Raw genomic sequence first — 15,284 nt, forward strand, 5'->3', positions numbered from 1 at the left:
TCAGCCTTCCATCTAGGGACCCTAGGAAAGGAAGGTCCAGGAAACAGCAGGGAAGCTCCACCTGACTCTATATCTCAAGGGATGGCCATTGGTTAACTGACAACCCAACAAAAACCATCCTTGTGTGCACCAGCACTCCCAAAAAAGAAAAAACAATGTAGAAAGAGCTAGATAGATGGAAGCAGGGAGGAGCTTCTTCAAGTTTAGAATTGCTTATAACAGAACAGTTATAAAGAGCATCCTAATAGTCACTGCTTTTCTAATAGAAAATTCCTCAAAACCACCCAGCCAGAGTCCAGTGGAGGGAAGGGAGGCCCCACGGGCCTTCCATCAGTGATAAGGGGTGGGCAAGGCAGTGCTGGACATTAATACAGAGCTCCATTTTTTGTAGTTTTTGCTTTGACAGGATCTTGCTCTGTCATCCAAACTGGGGTGCAGTGGCACAATGATGGCTCACTGCAGCCTCGACCTTCCAGGCTCAAGTGGTCCTCCTGCCTGGGCCTCCTGAGTAGCTGAGACTACAGGTGTGCACCATCACGCCCTGTTAATTTTCTTGTTTTTTTTGTAGAGATGGGAGTCTCACCGTATTGCCCAGGCTGTTCTCGAACTACCAACCTCAAGCAGCCTGCCCTCCTCAGCCTCCCAAGGTGCTGGAATTACAGGTGTGAGCCACTGCACCAGGCCCAGAACTCAATTTTAACTGTACACCTTCAGTTTGGTTTTATATTACTTTTAGTACAGTGCCAATCCAGACTTTCATTTTTGGCACATTTCTTAGCACTAGAAGGACCACCCGAGATCAACTTGGGTCCCAAAAAGCCAATAGAGTGGTCTTTGGACAGTGGCTTTCTCAGGTACCCACTTTTTTTCACAATTCCAAACTAGTGAACAGGTTGTGGAGACACAGCCAAGCAACATGCCAGAGTGGCTGACGGGGCAGTTCCCACCCGACACAGCCTCACCCTCCTTCCAGGGCCTAAGAGCATACAGCACCTCACCCACCCTGTGCAGGCCTAGCTGTCAAACACTGAGGTGTCCAATCAGAGCTTGCCACTGCACCCTCCCCCAACATGCCTGAAACGGTGGCTGTCCACACATTGCTGAGTGCTTTAAACCATTTTATTTTAGTTTAGTTTTGGTGGAGATAAGATCTTGCTATGTTGTCCAGGCTGGTCTCAAACTCCTCGCCTCAAGTGATCCTCCCACCTTGTGCCTGGCCTGCTTTGTATCATTTTATATCCAACAATGACCACAACCACTCCACCAGGTGTTAATGGCTCCTCCCTGGGTAGACCTCTTGGCTCCTGGAGAGAGGCACACACCTTCACAGCTGCCCACTTACACTTTTTAGATGGACACAGAGAAAGGGATAGGTTAAACTCAATTATGGATATGTGGCCCTTTTCAAATTTTACACAAGTGATAGAATGTGCACACCCTTCAGCAATTTGTTTCTTCTTTGACATCCAATGAGTTCACTTTAACTGATGTGTAGTCACACTGTAGGAACACACCATAGTCTGTCACTCGGTAACTTTTTGGTTTTGGACACTGTGGTCTCTCTTTGGGTGCAAGGGCAAAATTACTCTAGGGTAAACAGGAGTAAAACTGTACGAGAAAAAAAAAGCACATCTTCAATTTCACTAGATATTGCCAAATTTCTCTCAAAACAGGTGTAACAAATGATGTTTTACCAGCATTGTACGAGGAGTCCCACTGTTGCTCATCCGCTCAATCCCCGGCTGTTCTGAGTCTGATGTCTGCTCACCTGATGGCTGAGAAGGACCACCCCACCAGGATCGTAACATACAGCTCCCTGGGCATGGCCGCAGTTAAGCAGCATCTCCTGATGCACTTACTGGCTCTCCAAGAAATTTGACCTTCTCCTTCAGAAGTGTTTCGGCTCTTTACAGAATTTGTCCTTTCACTGTGTTCATGGTGTCCTTGACACATAAGAATTTTTTCTTTTTTTGAGCCAGGGTCTCTGTCACCCAGGCTGAAGTGGTGCAGTGGCTCAAGCAACCCTCCAGCTTTAGCCTCCCAAAGTACTGGGATTACAGGTGTGAGTCACCATGCCTGGCCTAGATTTTCATGTTAACATACATAGTTCCTTTATAGCCTGTTAATCAGTTTGGCTGGTTTAAGAAATCCTTCCCTCTCCCATGGTGACAAAGCTCCTCTCCCATGCTGGCCAAGTTCATAAACCACCAGTGGTCCAAGCACCATGTCCAGTGCAGACATCCCACCCAGCTGGTCTGCAGCCCTTTCCCATCCATGTCCACATGCTCAGGAGCCTGTTGTGGACCCCATCTTGGACCATATGACTGTCCTGCGTGAATATTGCTATTTTATTTTTTATGAGACAGAGTCTTGCTCTGTCACTCAGGCTGGAGTACAGTGGCACAATCCCAGTTCACTGCAACCTCTGCCTATCAGGTTCAAGAATTCTCCTGCCTCAGCCTCCCAAGTAGCTGGGATTACAGGCACCTGCCACGACGCCCGATTAATTTTTATATTTTTAGTAGAGACAGGGTTTCATCATGTTGGCCAGGCTGGTCTCAAACTCCTGACCTCCGGTGATGTGCATGCCTCAGCCTCCCAAAGTGCTGGGATTACAGGTGTAAGCCACTGCACCTGGCCAAATACTGTTATTTTAAATAACAGAACTTCTTATCTGGTAGAGCAAGTCCTTAGGCCAAGCCTCTCTTCAAATGTGGCCACATCAGCATCCACTTACAAAGCGCAAAGAAATTCCTGTTAGACGTTTTATTAGAATTATACTGAATTTATAGATTATAAAAGGGAGAATTGACAACTTCAGAAGCTTGAATCTTCCCATATATAAATATATCTTTATTGGGATCTGCTAAAATATGTTATTTTTCTCTAAAGTTACATGCATATTTCATAATACTGATTCCACAGTACCTGACATTTTTGTTTCTATTATCAATGGTATCTTTTTTAACATTACATTTCCTCTTTGATGCTGCACTTGTATGTTAATTTTATATCCACCAATTTTAGCAAGCTCTATTAATTCTAAAAGATTTTCTGTATATTCTCTTGAGTTTTCTACATAGACTTCTGCAAACAATGACAGCTTTATTTATTCCTTTATAATATTGGCTAGCATTTTCTTAGAGACGAAGACGCATTCTGTTGTCCAAGCTGCAGTGTAGTAGCGTGATCTCAGCTCACTGCAACCTCTGCCTCCAGGTTCCAGCAATTCTCCTGCCTCGGCCTCCTGATTAGCTGGGCTTACAGGCACGCATCACCACACCTGGCTAATTATTTTTTATTTCCAGTAGAGACGGGGTTTCACCATGTTGGCCAGGCTGGTCTTGAACTTCTGACCTGAAGTAATCCGCCCACCTCGGCCTCCAAAGCGTTGGGATTACAGGCATATGCCACCATGCCCGGCCTAATATTGGCTAGTATTTTCAGTACAATGTTTACTAAATGGTGAAAAATGGTTTCCTGTCTCATTCTTTTTCTTTTTTTTTTTTTTTTTTTTTTTGAGACAGAGTCTTACTGTGTCGCCCAGGCTGGAGTGCAGTGGTATGATTTGGGCTCACTGCAACCTCCACCTCCCAGGTTCAACTGATTCTCCTTTCTGAATCACTCGCCACCACACCTGGCAAAATTTTGTATTTTTAGTAGAGATGGGGTTTCACCACGTCGGCCATGCTGGTCTCGAACTCCTGACCTTCAGTGATCCACCCATCTCAGCCTCCTGAAATGCTGGGATTACAGGTGTGAGCCATTGTAGCTCGTCCTCGTTCATGATTTTAAAGAGAATGCCTTTTTTTTCTTTGAGACGGAGTCTTGCTCTGTTGCCAGGCTGGAGTGCAGTGGCACGATCTTGGCTCACTGCAACTTCCACCTCTTGGGTTCAAACGATTCTCCTGCCTCAGCCTCCCAAGTAGCTGGAACTACAGGTGCCCGCCACCACACCCAGCTTATTTTTTATAATTTTGGTAGAGACAGAGTTTCACCATGTTGGCCAGGCTGTTCTTGAATTCCTGACCTCAGGTGATCGACCCACCTCAGCCTCCCAAAGTGCTGGGATTACAGGCATGAGCCACCATGTCTGGCCTAAAGAGAATGCTTCTAAAGTTTCATCAGTAATATCCTCGATGAAAGCTTCTGATACATATCCTTCAACAGATTTAGGAAGTTCCCTTTTATTCCTGGTTTAGTAACCTTTTATCAATAAGCAATAATTTTTTTGTTTAAGGCAGGGTCTCACTCTGTGGCTCAGACTAGAGTGCACTGGCATGATCATGGTTCACCATAGCCTTAAACTTCTGGACTCAAGCTCTTGCCTCAACCTCCCAAGTAGCTGGGACTACAGGCACATGCCATCATATCTGGTTAATTAAAAAAAAAATTTTTTTTTAGAGACAGGGTTTCATGTTGCCCAGGCTGGTCTCAAACTCCTGGGCTCAAGCAATCCTCCTACCTCACCCTCCCAAAGTGCTGGGATTACAGGTGTGAGCCGCCACACTCAGCCTTTCTCTTCTTTTTATGGGACAGTCTCTCACTCTGTCACCTAAGCTGGAAAGCTGTGGCACAATCACAGCTCACTGTAACCTCAAAACTCCTGGGCTCAAGCAATCCTCCCACCTCAGCCTCCCAAGGAGAAAAAGCAATGAACTTTAATACATGCACCAAAATATCACATATACCCCATAAATACGGGGTGTTTACTTAATAAAAAAAGCAATGAATTTTATCAAATGCCTTTTCTCCCTCTATGGAGATGAGCATTACACAGTAAGTCACAATAATAGCTTTCTAACATCAGACCACCCTTGCATTCCTGAGAAAAGCCCTATGGATTACCCAGGCTGGAGTGCAGTGGCATGATTTCAGCTCACTATGGCCTCTGCCTCCCAGTTCAAGTGATTCTCCTGCCTCAGCCTCCTGAGTAGCTGGGATTACAGGCACACACCACCATGCCCAGCTAATTTTTGTATTTTTAGTAGAGACAGGGTTTTACCATGTTGGCCAGGCTGGCCTCAACCCCTAACCTCAGGTGATTGGCCCACCTTGGCCTCCCAACGTGCTGGGATTACAGGCGTGAGCCACCGCGCCCAGCCATGGATTACTCTTGAAGATATCACTCAAATGCCTTTCTCTGGTAGAATTTCCAGATCCCATAGAGGGACAAAAAAATCATGTCCAGTAGATTTCTTAGAATACCCACAGTCACCTATTTATGCATCTCTGCCTGAACTCCTCATGGCTCCTTATTGTGCCATGCTGACTGCCACAAAATACATGCTGGTTAAAGATTCATGGAAAATTTTCTGAAGACAGACTTTTTTTTTGAGATGGAGTCTCACTCTGTCGCCAGGCTGGAATGTAGTGGTGCGATCTCGGCTCACTGCAACCTCCAACTCCCTGGTTCAAGCAATTTTCCTGCCTCAGCCTCCTGAGTAGCTGGGATTACAGGCAGGCACCACCACACCCAGCTAATTTTTTTTTTGTATTTTTAGTAGAAACGGGGTTTCACCATGTTGGCCAGGATGGTCTCGAACTCCTGACCTCATGATCTGCCCATCTCAGCTTCCCAAAGTGCTGAGATTACAGGTGTGAGCCACTGCGCCTGGCCGACACTATTGTTTTTGATACCTTTAATCCCCACGTAGATTTAGACTGCTGAATGGAAAATTCCTATGGAAGTAAATTTAAAATGAACACTTAAAGCCTTTTAAGCACTAGACTATCTCCCACTTCAAGTAACATAACCAAAAGTTGGAAGTGGGGAACCCAACTCCTTCAGTTCTTTACAGCCTTTATTATGTACTAACAGACTGTGTATTTTATGTAAACAATTAAGAAAATTATATAAATGTCTTAATCACATTGCTACCCTTTTAAATGTCAGGAAAATAAATCAACACTCTCAGTGCCAGTGAATACAATGAGCTTTATAGACGAGCACATCCTGCACTGGAAGCTTCAGAACAGACTGCTGGAGAAAATGCTAACCTAGAGTCACACATTAAGGACACGGCCACACACTTCAAGCAAAGCGCAGCCTGATGAGACCCACCTTCCTCTGTGCCAGTTTTTTTTTTTTTTTATTTTTTGAGACACAGTGTCGCTCTGTTGTCACCCAGGCTAGAGTGCAGTGATGCCATCACAACTCACTGCAAACCCTGCCTTCAGGACTCAAGGGATTCTCCTGCCTCAGTCTCCCAAGCAGCTAGGACTACAGGCATGTGCCACCATGCCCAGCTAATTTTTGTCGAGATGGGGTTTCACCATGTTGCCCAGGCTGGTCTCAAACTCCTGAGCTGAAGTAATCCTCCCACCTTGGCCTCTCGAAGTACTGAGATTATGAGCCACTATGCCTGGCCTATTCTAGGTATCTTCTTATCCACATTAGGAGGGATATTTTAGGAACCCAGAGTGCAAGTCAAGTATCTTTTCCCTCAAGGGTCAGAATGGCTGTTCACTAATAATATTTATTTATTAGATCTAAAATCTATGCAAGACTCATGCTAGATTCTCCTGATAATGTTGAGAAACAGATGATTCTGCACTAAAGGGATGTTCCCCAAATTCTGAAACTTGCTAGCACGAAACACAACTTAGTACTGACCTCATCCCTGTGTTTTTGACAGAAGACCAAAAACTGGGATGCTGCATCTCCCTTCCTGCTTCGTGGCGTAGAGGCTGTGGTCTTCTTCCTCCCAGGAGGAGACCCTACTCCTCTTCTGGGGTCAGCCTCTGCCGTCTTTTGAGGAGTACTCTTCACTACATCGGGGTCACTCTCCCGGGTCTCTGCAGAGCTACACAGTTTGGCCCTCCGCCTTCTCTTCATGGGAATGCCCTCTTCCCTCGCAGACTTGGGGTTTTCAGCAGCCTCTTCACCGACTCCTGAGGACTCTGCCATTTCTCCGAAAGACTCTGCAGCAATGCCAGCCTCCTTGGCTACTTGAGGGTTGAGATGAAGCTGGTCCCCCACGTACAGAAAGGTGAACTTGGCTTTCCGCTCCTCCACTGACATGCTTGCAGCTTCTTCTGCTTGAACAATGCCCATTTCCCACTGGGCCCTCAATTTCCCTGAAATAGGTTTCAATAGCTGGGGGGGAAAAAAAAGAGAGACACTGTAAGTTTCATTACACAAACATAAAAGTTAACTACTTTTGCTAGGCACATGATTCATGCCTATAATCCCAGCACTTACGGATGTCGAGGCAGATGGATCACTTGAGGCCAGGAGTTTAAGACCAGCCTGGCCAACATGGCAAAACCCCGTCTCTACTAAATAACAGAAGATAAGCCAGGCATGGTAGTGCATGCCTGTGGTCCCAGCTACTAGGGAGGCTGAGACACGAGAATCACTTGAACTGGGAGGCGTTAGATGCAGTAAGCCCAGACCACGCCACTGCACTCTAGCCTGGGGCGACAGAGTGAGACCCTACCTCAAAAAAAAAAAAAAAAAAAAAAGAATACTTTTACATTTTCACATAATTTTAGAAATAAAAAACTTGACCAGTGTGGTGGCTCCTGCCTATAATCCCAGCACCTGCAGAGGCCGAGGCAGATGCATCACCTGAGGTCAGGAGTTCAAGACCAGTCTGGCCAACCTGGTGAAACCCTGTCTCTACTAAAAATACAAAAATTAGCCAGGTGTGGTGGCAGGCACCTGTAATTCCAGCTACTTGGGAGGCTGAGGCAGGAGAATCGCTTGAACCCGGGAGGCAGAGGATGCAGTGAGCTGAGATCATGCCATTGCACTCCAGCCTGGGCGATAAGAGTGAAAATCCATCTCAAAAAAATTTTAAAAAATAATAGAAATAAAAAACATATAAAAACCAATTTTAGAATTCAGCCCAACATAATACCTTTATTGTTTCTTTAAACCAGAAATCAATTCCTATCACATTACATTAATATAATCCCTCTCTATGTATGTGTGTGTGTGTATATATATATGTGTGTGTGTATATATGTGTGTGTACATATACATATAAAAATAAAAATTCTAAAACAAGTTATCTCTGAGAGTCATCAAGTGAGCAAAAAAAAATAAGTTGTGTCTCTAAAAAAACTTTATCATATTGTAACATAGCATTCTTGGGCAAATGTCAACTATGAAAGAGATTGTTAAGCCATTACAATATTTTGAGCAAGTAAGTATAAGTTCAAAACAAAAATAAGTTAAAGAATAAAAATTAAATTTCTGGTTTAAAAGTAGACTGAAGGGTCATCTATCACCTTAATTTTCTCAGCTTTCGTGGGTGCCTGCTTGGCACTTTCCTGGCATAATTTTTCAAACTGTCCTTCTCCTTCAAAAGCTACGAGGCTCTTCTCAAATATCCAAGCTCTTTCTGGGGCGTCACCAAAGAACTGTACGTGATACTGACGTGCACTCTTTTTCTGACCTAGTTTTTAAAATAAAATGTTAGAAAATGAAAGTTAGTTCTGGGATGAAATTAATCAAATCTACTGCTGTTTTGCAGTTGTTTTCCTTGGTGTTGTCTGAGCCTGTTAACCTCAAAATAAGTTCTATACTTATCCCTACCATGCCACATGCCAAAGAGGGAAACTAACTTACAAGAGATTCAGATAAGGTTCTAAAATTGACTGGGAAAGAAAGCCAACCAGGCCAGGCGCGGTCCCTCAAGCCTGTAATCCCAACACTTTGGGAGGTTGAGGCGGGTAGATTGTTTGAGCTCAGGAGTTTGAGACCAGCCTGGGCAACATGGCAAAACCCTGTCTCCACGAAAAATGCAAAAATTAGCCGGGTGTGGTGGTGTGCACCTGTAGTACCAGCTACTCGGGAGGCCGAGGTGAGAGGATGGCGTGAGCCTGGGAGGCAGATGTTGCAGTGAGCCAAGATTGTACCACTGCTCTCCAGCCTGGGTGACAGAGCCAGACTCTGTCTTAAAAAAAAAAAAAAAAAAAGGAAAAAAAAGAAAGAAAAAAGCTAGCTAGCTGACTAAATGCACTCCTTTATTCCCTCTTAAAAAGACACCAAATAAGACAAGAGGACATCTGCAAGAAAGGAGTGACAGGAGCAGTGAAGGAGGCAGTATACTGGCATCACACAACCTGGGTTCAAATACCAGCCCTGCTACCTAACAGCTAGCTACCCAGCTGTCTCACAGTGCTAGGGGGACAGGAGCATCAGTGGCCTCAGAGAGCTACTCAGACCACAGAGTAACCCCACAGATGCCCACTACTCTTAACCCTTAGCTGAGAGGAAGAAGCCATGTCCCACAATGCAGCCAGGGGGAACTGGATGAGGAAAGAAAGAGGCCCAAAACCCAAGAGAGGAGGTACCAGATTCCACTGAAGTCAAATGAGAAGGTGAATACAGGTAAGCAGGTTAAAAAGTCAGATCTCTGTGCCAGGTGAGAAGAGGGAGGGGGACCTCCCTGGGGCAGTGAGGTGGGGAGGGTGGCGGTTACCACTCCCTGTCCCCTCATGCAGAACACTGGCCCCGAGGAATCAAAGGATACTTCCTAAAGACCTGAAGTGCTCCAAAGGAAAAATCTCTCCAGTGAGTCTTTTGGAGATTCCCCTGATTAAGTGGCCAATGGCCAATCAGACCCTCTAACGCAAAGGAGGGTGGGATAACCAAGCCTCCCCACCCATGGGTGCAGGCAGCTCTAAGTGCTGTGCTCTTAAACACAAGCCCAGCACCAAGGAACCCCTGGACCCAGGGAGGCATCCAGTATGAATGAATCCAAAACACACAGAAATGAATGGTCCTCTGCAGGGCCACACACACAAGACAAGGGAAGAGAAGACACCCAATAGAGAAACCCCGTGTGCTATGAAAAGAGAACACAGAAAAACAAAGAGGTATTTGAAATTCTAAAATACAACTATGAAAAAAAAATTCAACAAGAAAGCTTGGAAGATAAGATATCTCCCAGAAAGAAGAAAAAAATTAAGATGAAAAATACCTATTTCCATATCAACCTGTAAGATCAGTCTAGAAGGTCAGATACCCAAATAATAGGCTTTCTGGAGAAACAGAGAAGCTCCAAGAATAAACCCAAAATCAAGTCTCCAACTAAAACAGCCCTAAATGTCCCAACATCCACAGCAGAGCACACCCTGCTCAAATTCAAGCCGCTTCGGGTTGGGCGAAGGGCCAGCCTCCAACTTAATGGAACAAGAAATAGAATAGCAAGGCATGTGAATAATAGCAAATTATGTGAAGAATGGCCAAAAACTCTGGATGCTATAAAGAAATGGAGTAATACCTTCAAAATTCCTAGGGGAATTTCTTCTCAACATAAAATTCTATACCCAGTCAAACCATCAATCAAGTGTGAAGATAGAAAAGCAGCATATTCCAGGCCAGGCACGGTAGCTCACTCCTGTAATCCCAGCACTTTGGGAGGCTAAGGTGGGCGGATCACCTCAGATCAGGAGATCGAGACCAGCCTGGCCAACACGGTGAAACCCTGTCTCTACTAAAACAGAAAAAATTAGCCACGCATGGTGGTGTGTGCCTGTAGGCCCAGCTACTCGGGAGGCTGAGGCAAGACAATCACTTGAAACCAGGAGGCAGAGATTGCAATGAGTCAAGATCGTGCCACCGCACTCCAGCCTGGCAACAGAGCAGGGCTCCATCTCAAAAAAAAAAAAAAAAGGTAGCATACTCTGAATTGCAAGGACTCAAAATTTACTTCCCATACGAACTGTCTTAAGATACCAAAAATAGCCTCCAGGAAAAAAGGAAACTTAACCAAGAAAGAAAACAGTATAGAACTGTAGGGACCAGCCCTACAGGGCCTGTGGGTTTTTTCTCCTTGTGTGCAGAGACGAGATATCATAGAAATAAAGACACAAGCCGGGCGCGGTGGCTCAAGCCTGCAATCCCAGCACTTTGGGAGGCCGAGACGGGCGGATCACAAGGTCAGGAGATTGAGACCATCCTGGCTAACATGGTGAAACCCCGTCTCTACTAAAAAATACAAAAAACTAGCCGGGCGAGGTGGCAGGCGTCTGTAGTCCCAGCTACTCAGGAGGCTGAGGCAGGAGAATGGCACAAACCCGGGAGGCGGAGCTTGCAGTGAGCTGAGATCCGGCCACTGCACTCCAGCCTGGGCAACAGAGCGAGACTCTGTCTCAAAAAAAAAAAAAAAAAAAAAAAAAAAAAAAAAAAAAAAAGACACAAGACAAAGAGATAGAAGAAAAGACAGCTGGGCACAAGGGACCACTACCACCAAGTTGCAGAGACCAGTAGTGGCCCTGAATGCCTGACTGCGCTGTTATTTATTGTATACAAGGCAAGGGGGCAGGGTAAGGAGTGTGAGCCATCTCCAATGATAGGTAAGGTCCCATGAGTCATGTGTCCACCGGACAGGGGGCCCTTCCCTGTTTGGTAGCCGAGGCAGAGAGAGGGGGGACAGCTTACATCATTATTTCTTCTATGCATTTCAAAGACTTTAGTACTTTCACTAATTCTGCTACGGCTCTCTAGAAGGTGGAGCCGGGTGTACAGAGCAGAACATGAAAGTGAAACAGGAGCATGACCGCTGAAGCACAGCATCACAGGGAGACATTTAGGCCTCCAGATGGCTGCAGACAGGCTTGACTGATGTCAGGCCCTACACAAGAGGTGGTGGAGCAGAGTCTTCTCTAACCCCCACCCCCACCCCAGGGAAAAGGAGACTCCCTTTCCTGGTCTGCTAAGTAAAAGGTGCCTTCCCAGGTACTGGAGCTACCGCTAGACCAAGGTCTGCTAAGTAACGGTTGCCTTCCCAGGCACTGGCGTTACCGCGAGACCAAGGAGCCCTCTAGTGGCCCTGTCCGGGCGTAACAGAGGGCTCACACTCTTGTCTTCTGGTCACTTCTCATCGCATCCCTTCAGCTCCTATCTCTGTATGGCCTGGTTTTTCCTAGGTTATAATTGTAGAACAGAGATTATTATAACATTGGAATAAAGAGTAATATAATACTACAAACTAATGATTGATAATATTCATATATAATCATGTCTATATTCTATATCTAATAAAACTATTCTAAGTATTTTCTTTATTAGACTGGAACAGCCTGTGCCTTCAGTCTCTTGCCTTGGCACCTGGGTGGCTTGCCGCCCACATAGAACTACAGAAAACAATGTAAATAACTAGGGAAAGCAGCTTAAAGAAAGTCTAAGCTTACTGCAGTGCAAAAGGTTAAGAATGCTAGCAAACCAGATTCAAGCAGGAAAAAGGAAGATTCTAGGAGAGGGGAATCTCTTTCTTCCAAGGGAAGAAAAGATGAGAGAAAAGAACTTTTTTACAAAGAAAGAAAATCTAAGTAATAAGGAAAGAGGGTTAAAAGATGAGTTCCAAGGAGCAGAAAGGGAAGATGAGACTCAAACCCAGGTTTTCTTTTTTTTTTTTTTAAGGAGAAAAAATAACTATATAAATATATAAACAGGAGAAACTAACTTCATCATAAGGATGAGTTTTAAGGATGAGGAGATGAATACTTTAAAAAAATTAAGGCTGTATGGACAACATAGCACATGATTTCAAAAGAAAGGCAATAATTAACTCCAAGGAAAACAAAAGGTTTTACAAAAAGGAAAATGCAATTACAGAACACGACTTGGTTTTTCACTGAATGATATTTACATAGTCAAAATTATGTAAACACTTATTTTTCATTTATTACAAATAGTGACTTAATTATATGGGGAGAATGGGGGGAAAGAAATAGAAAATGGCTGAAGAGCTCAATCTTCATTTTCCATGATAGAAAGTTAACAGAAAAACGTCTACATGAAAAATCAAAGTATTAAAAGTAGAAGAAAATGTTGAAAGAGATAAAAATAATTACCTCTGGGGAGGAGAGAGGAAGGCAGGGGATGATTTTTCACTATTAATCTTTCAGTACAATTTGACTTGTTTTTAAGTGTTCAAACTTCTTTGATTTGAAAATACCTAAGATTCAAGGATATGTCAAGGGATTTGTGACTTCTTCCATTACTTTAAAACTTCGTAAGAACTTTTTCTTAGTAATGAAAATGAATACAGGTATGTTATAGCATTTTTATAATAAAGAAAACCTGTAACAGTACACACAATATAAAATTAACCCATGTTTATAAATAATGACACAGACCAATGCTCCTTGCATGTCAGGTGGGAAAAAAAGCAGAAGAGATTATTGCAATCAATCCCAAGTTTGTAAAATAAATGAGTGCAACATTCTGAAGTTCTTTCCTATCTAGAAATTTGATAACATAACCGAATTTTCTACTATTTTTGTGGGTTTCTTTAATCCACATGAACTATCTTTTGGTCCAAGTTGAGAGGTGAATATCTCACTGTTTTTATTTTACCAATAATTAACTAGTTGTCCCAGTACTATGTATTAGTAATTCTCCCTTCCTATGCAATTTCTTTCCCTTTTTTTTTTTTTTTTTGAGATGGAGTCTCACTCTGTCGCCCAGGCTGGAGTGAATCAGTGCACTCTCGGGTCACTGCAACCTCCGCCTCCTGGGCTCAAGCAATTCTCCTGCCTTAGCCAGAGGAGGTGGGATTACAGGCGCCTGTGATCACACCTGGCTAATTTTTGTACTGTTAGCAGAAACAGGGTTTCATCATGTTGACCAGGCTGGTCTCGAACTCCTGACCTCAAGTCACCCTCGGCCTCCCAAAGTGATGGGATTACAGGCATGAGCCACTGCACCTGGCCCTCTTTCTATGCAAGTTCTGATGTTCATTAATCACCATCTATATAAAAATGCATGTCATTGACCTCCCCACCTACATCCCCTTCTAAAAGAACCTGGCTTCTATTAACAGTCCTGGTACCTAATTTTGTACTATGTTCCTTTTTTCCCCATCACAGCCCATTAGACTACAGGTAGTCTGTGACTCTCTGGGCTCAACTAAGCCAGAGTTTCTCTCCAGATTTTGTGGAGCCTGTTAAGTTCCATGCATGCAAAATGAACCCCACCAAGAGACAAGGCTGCCTCAGAGATAAAGCTCCAGGGAGGGAAGAGAAGCCATAAAGATGCAGACAAGGCCAGGTGTCTGCAGAAGCCAAGAAGGAAGCACAGGAGCAAAGTCACAAGGACATGAGACCACAGAGCTCCCTGGGAAACAAAGGACAAGCATGACCATGCCTAAGTTTCCCAGTTCAGTCTCTGGAGGACACCAGAGCCACAAAATAGGTAAAGCAGAAACTGCCAGAACTACAAGTAGAAAAACAGCACATCCACAATCCCATGGGAAATTTTAACACACCTCTCAGCAACTAATAGAACAAGCAAGAAACAAATCAGTAAGAAGGTCATATTATCAAATAGCACAAGACATGAGAAAGTCAGATTACCTGCAATATTTTTAGAAAATGCTGGAAGGATTTTTTTCCTATATAAAGCAATGAGGATTAATTCTTTTTTTTTGAGACGGAGTCTCGCTCTGTCGCCCAGGCTGGAGGGCAGTGGCCGGATCTCAGCTCACTGCAAGCTCCGCCTCCCGGGTTTACGCCATTCTCCTGCCTCAGCCTCTGAGTAGCTGGGACTACAGGCGCCCGCCACCACACCCGGCTAGTTTTTTGTATTTTTTAGTAGAGACGGGGTTTCACTGTGTTAGCCAGGATGGTCTCGATCTCCTGACCTCGTGATCCGCCCGTCTCGGCCTCCCAAAGTGCTGGGATTACAGGCTTGAGCCACCGCGCCCGGCCGAGGATTCTTAACATTCCCTTCCATAACACAGAAAAAGTGACAACAAAAATCTCCACAACAGAAAATTACTTGATTCCAGACCACAGTTATCTAAAGAGAAAACCAGCGAGTGTGATATCTAAAACATATAGTTATCTTCTGCTTCCAACTTAAAAGGTTGTGCCTCAACCGCCCTGGCCAATATGGTGAAACCCCGTCTCTAGCAAAAATACAAAATTAGCCAGGCGTGGTGACACATGCCTGTAGTACCAGCTACTCGGGAGGCTGAGGCAGGAGAATCACTTGAACCTGGGGGGTGGAGGTTGCAGTGAGCCGAGATGGTGCCACTGCACTCCAGCCTGGGTGACAGAGCAAGACTTGGTCTCAAAAAAAGGTTGAGCCTCAAAGCTGCTCGCCCACCTAGGTGCCTGGTAGGTAGTAGCTAACACAGGTTCTGCTGCTAAAAATTACAAAAATGCTATTAAGACTTTCATTAGCCGGGCGCAGTGGCTCACGCCTGTAATCCCAGAACTTTGGGAGGCCGAGACAGGTGGATCACGAGGTCAGGAGATCGAGACCATCCTGGCTAACACTGTGAAACCCCGTCTCTACTAAAAATACAAAAAATTAGCCG

General features: G+C 44.6%; 1 protein-coding gene across 4 annotated transcripts in view; it reads right to left on the reverse strand.

Annotated features, from left to right (window-relative positions):
* NSD2 (nuclear receptor binding SET domain protein 2) overlaps positions 1–15,284 on the reverse strand; it is a 94,114-nt gene that overhangs the window by 35,879 nt on the left and 42,951 nt on the right. For all 4 annotated transcript variants that reach the window (XM_030920509.1, XM_030920504.1, XM_030920500.1 and 1 more), the window contains exons 4-5: positions 8,239–8,405; positions 6,617–7,099 (exon numbers count right to left, since the gene is read on the reverse strand). In XM_030920509.1, the coding sequence (XP_030776369.1) occupies positions 6,617–7,099; positions 8,239–8,405 (650 nt within the window). The remainder of the gene's footprint in view (positions 1–6,616; positions 7,100–8,238; positions 8,406–15,284) is intronic.

This window comes from Rhinopithecus roxellana, chromosome 2, assembly GCF_007565055.1.
Source record: "Rhinopithecus roxellana isolate Shanxi Qingling chromosome 2, ASM756505v1, whole genome shotgun sequence".
Lineage (NCBI taxonomy): Eukaryota > Metazoa > Chordata > Mammalia > Primates > Cercopithecidae > Rhinopithecus > Rhinopithecus roxellana.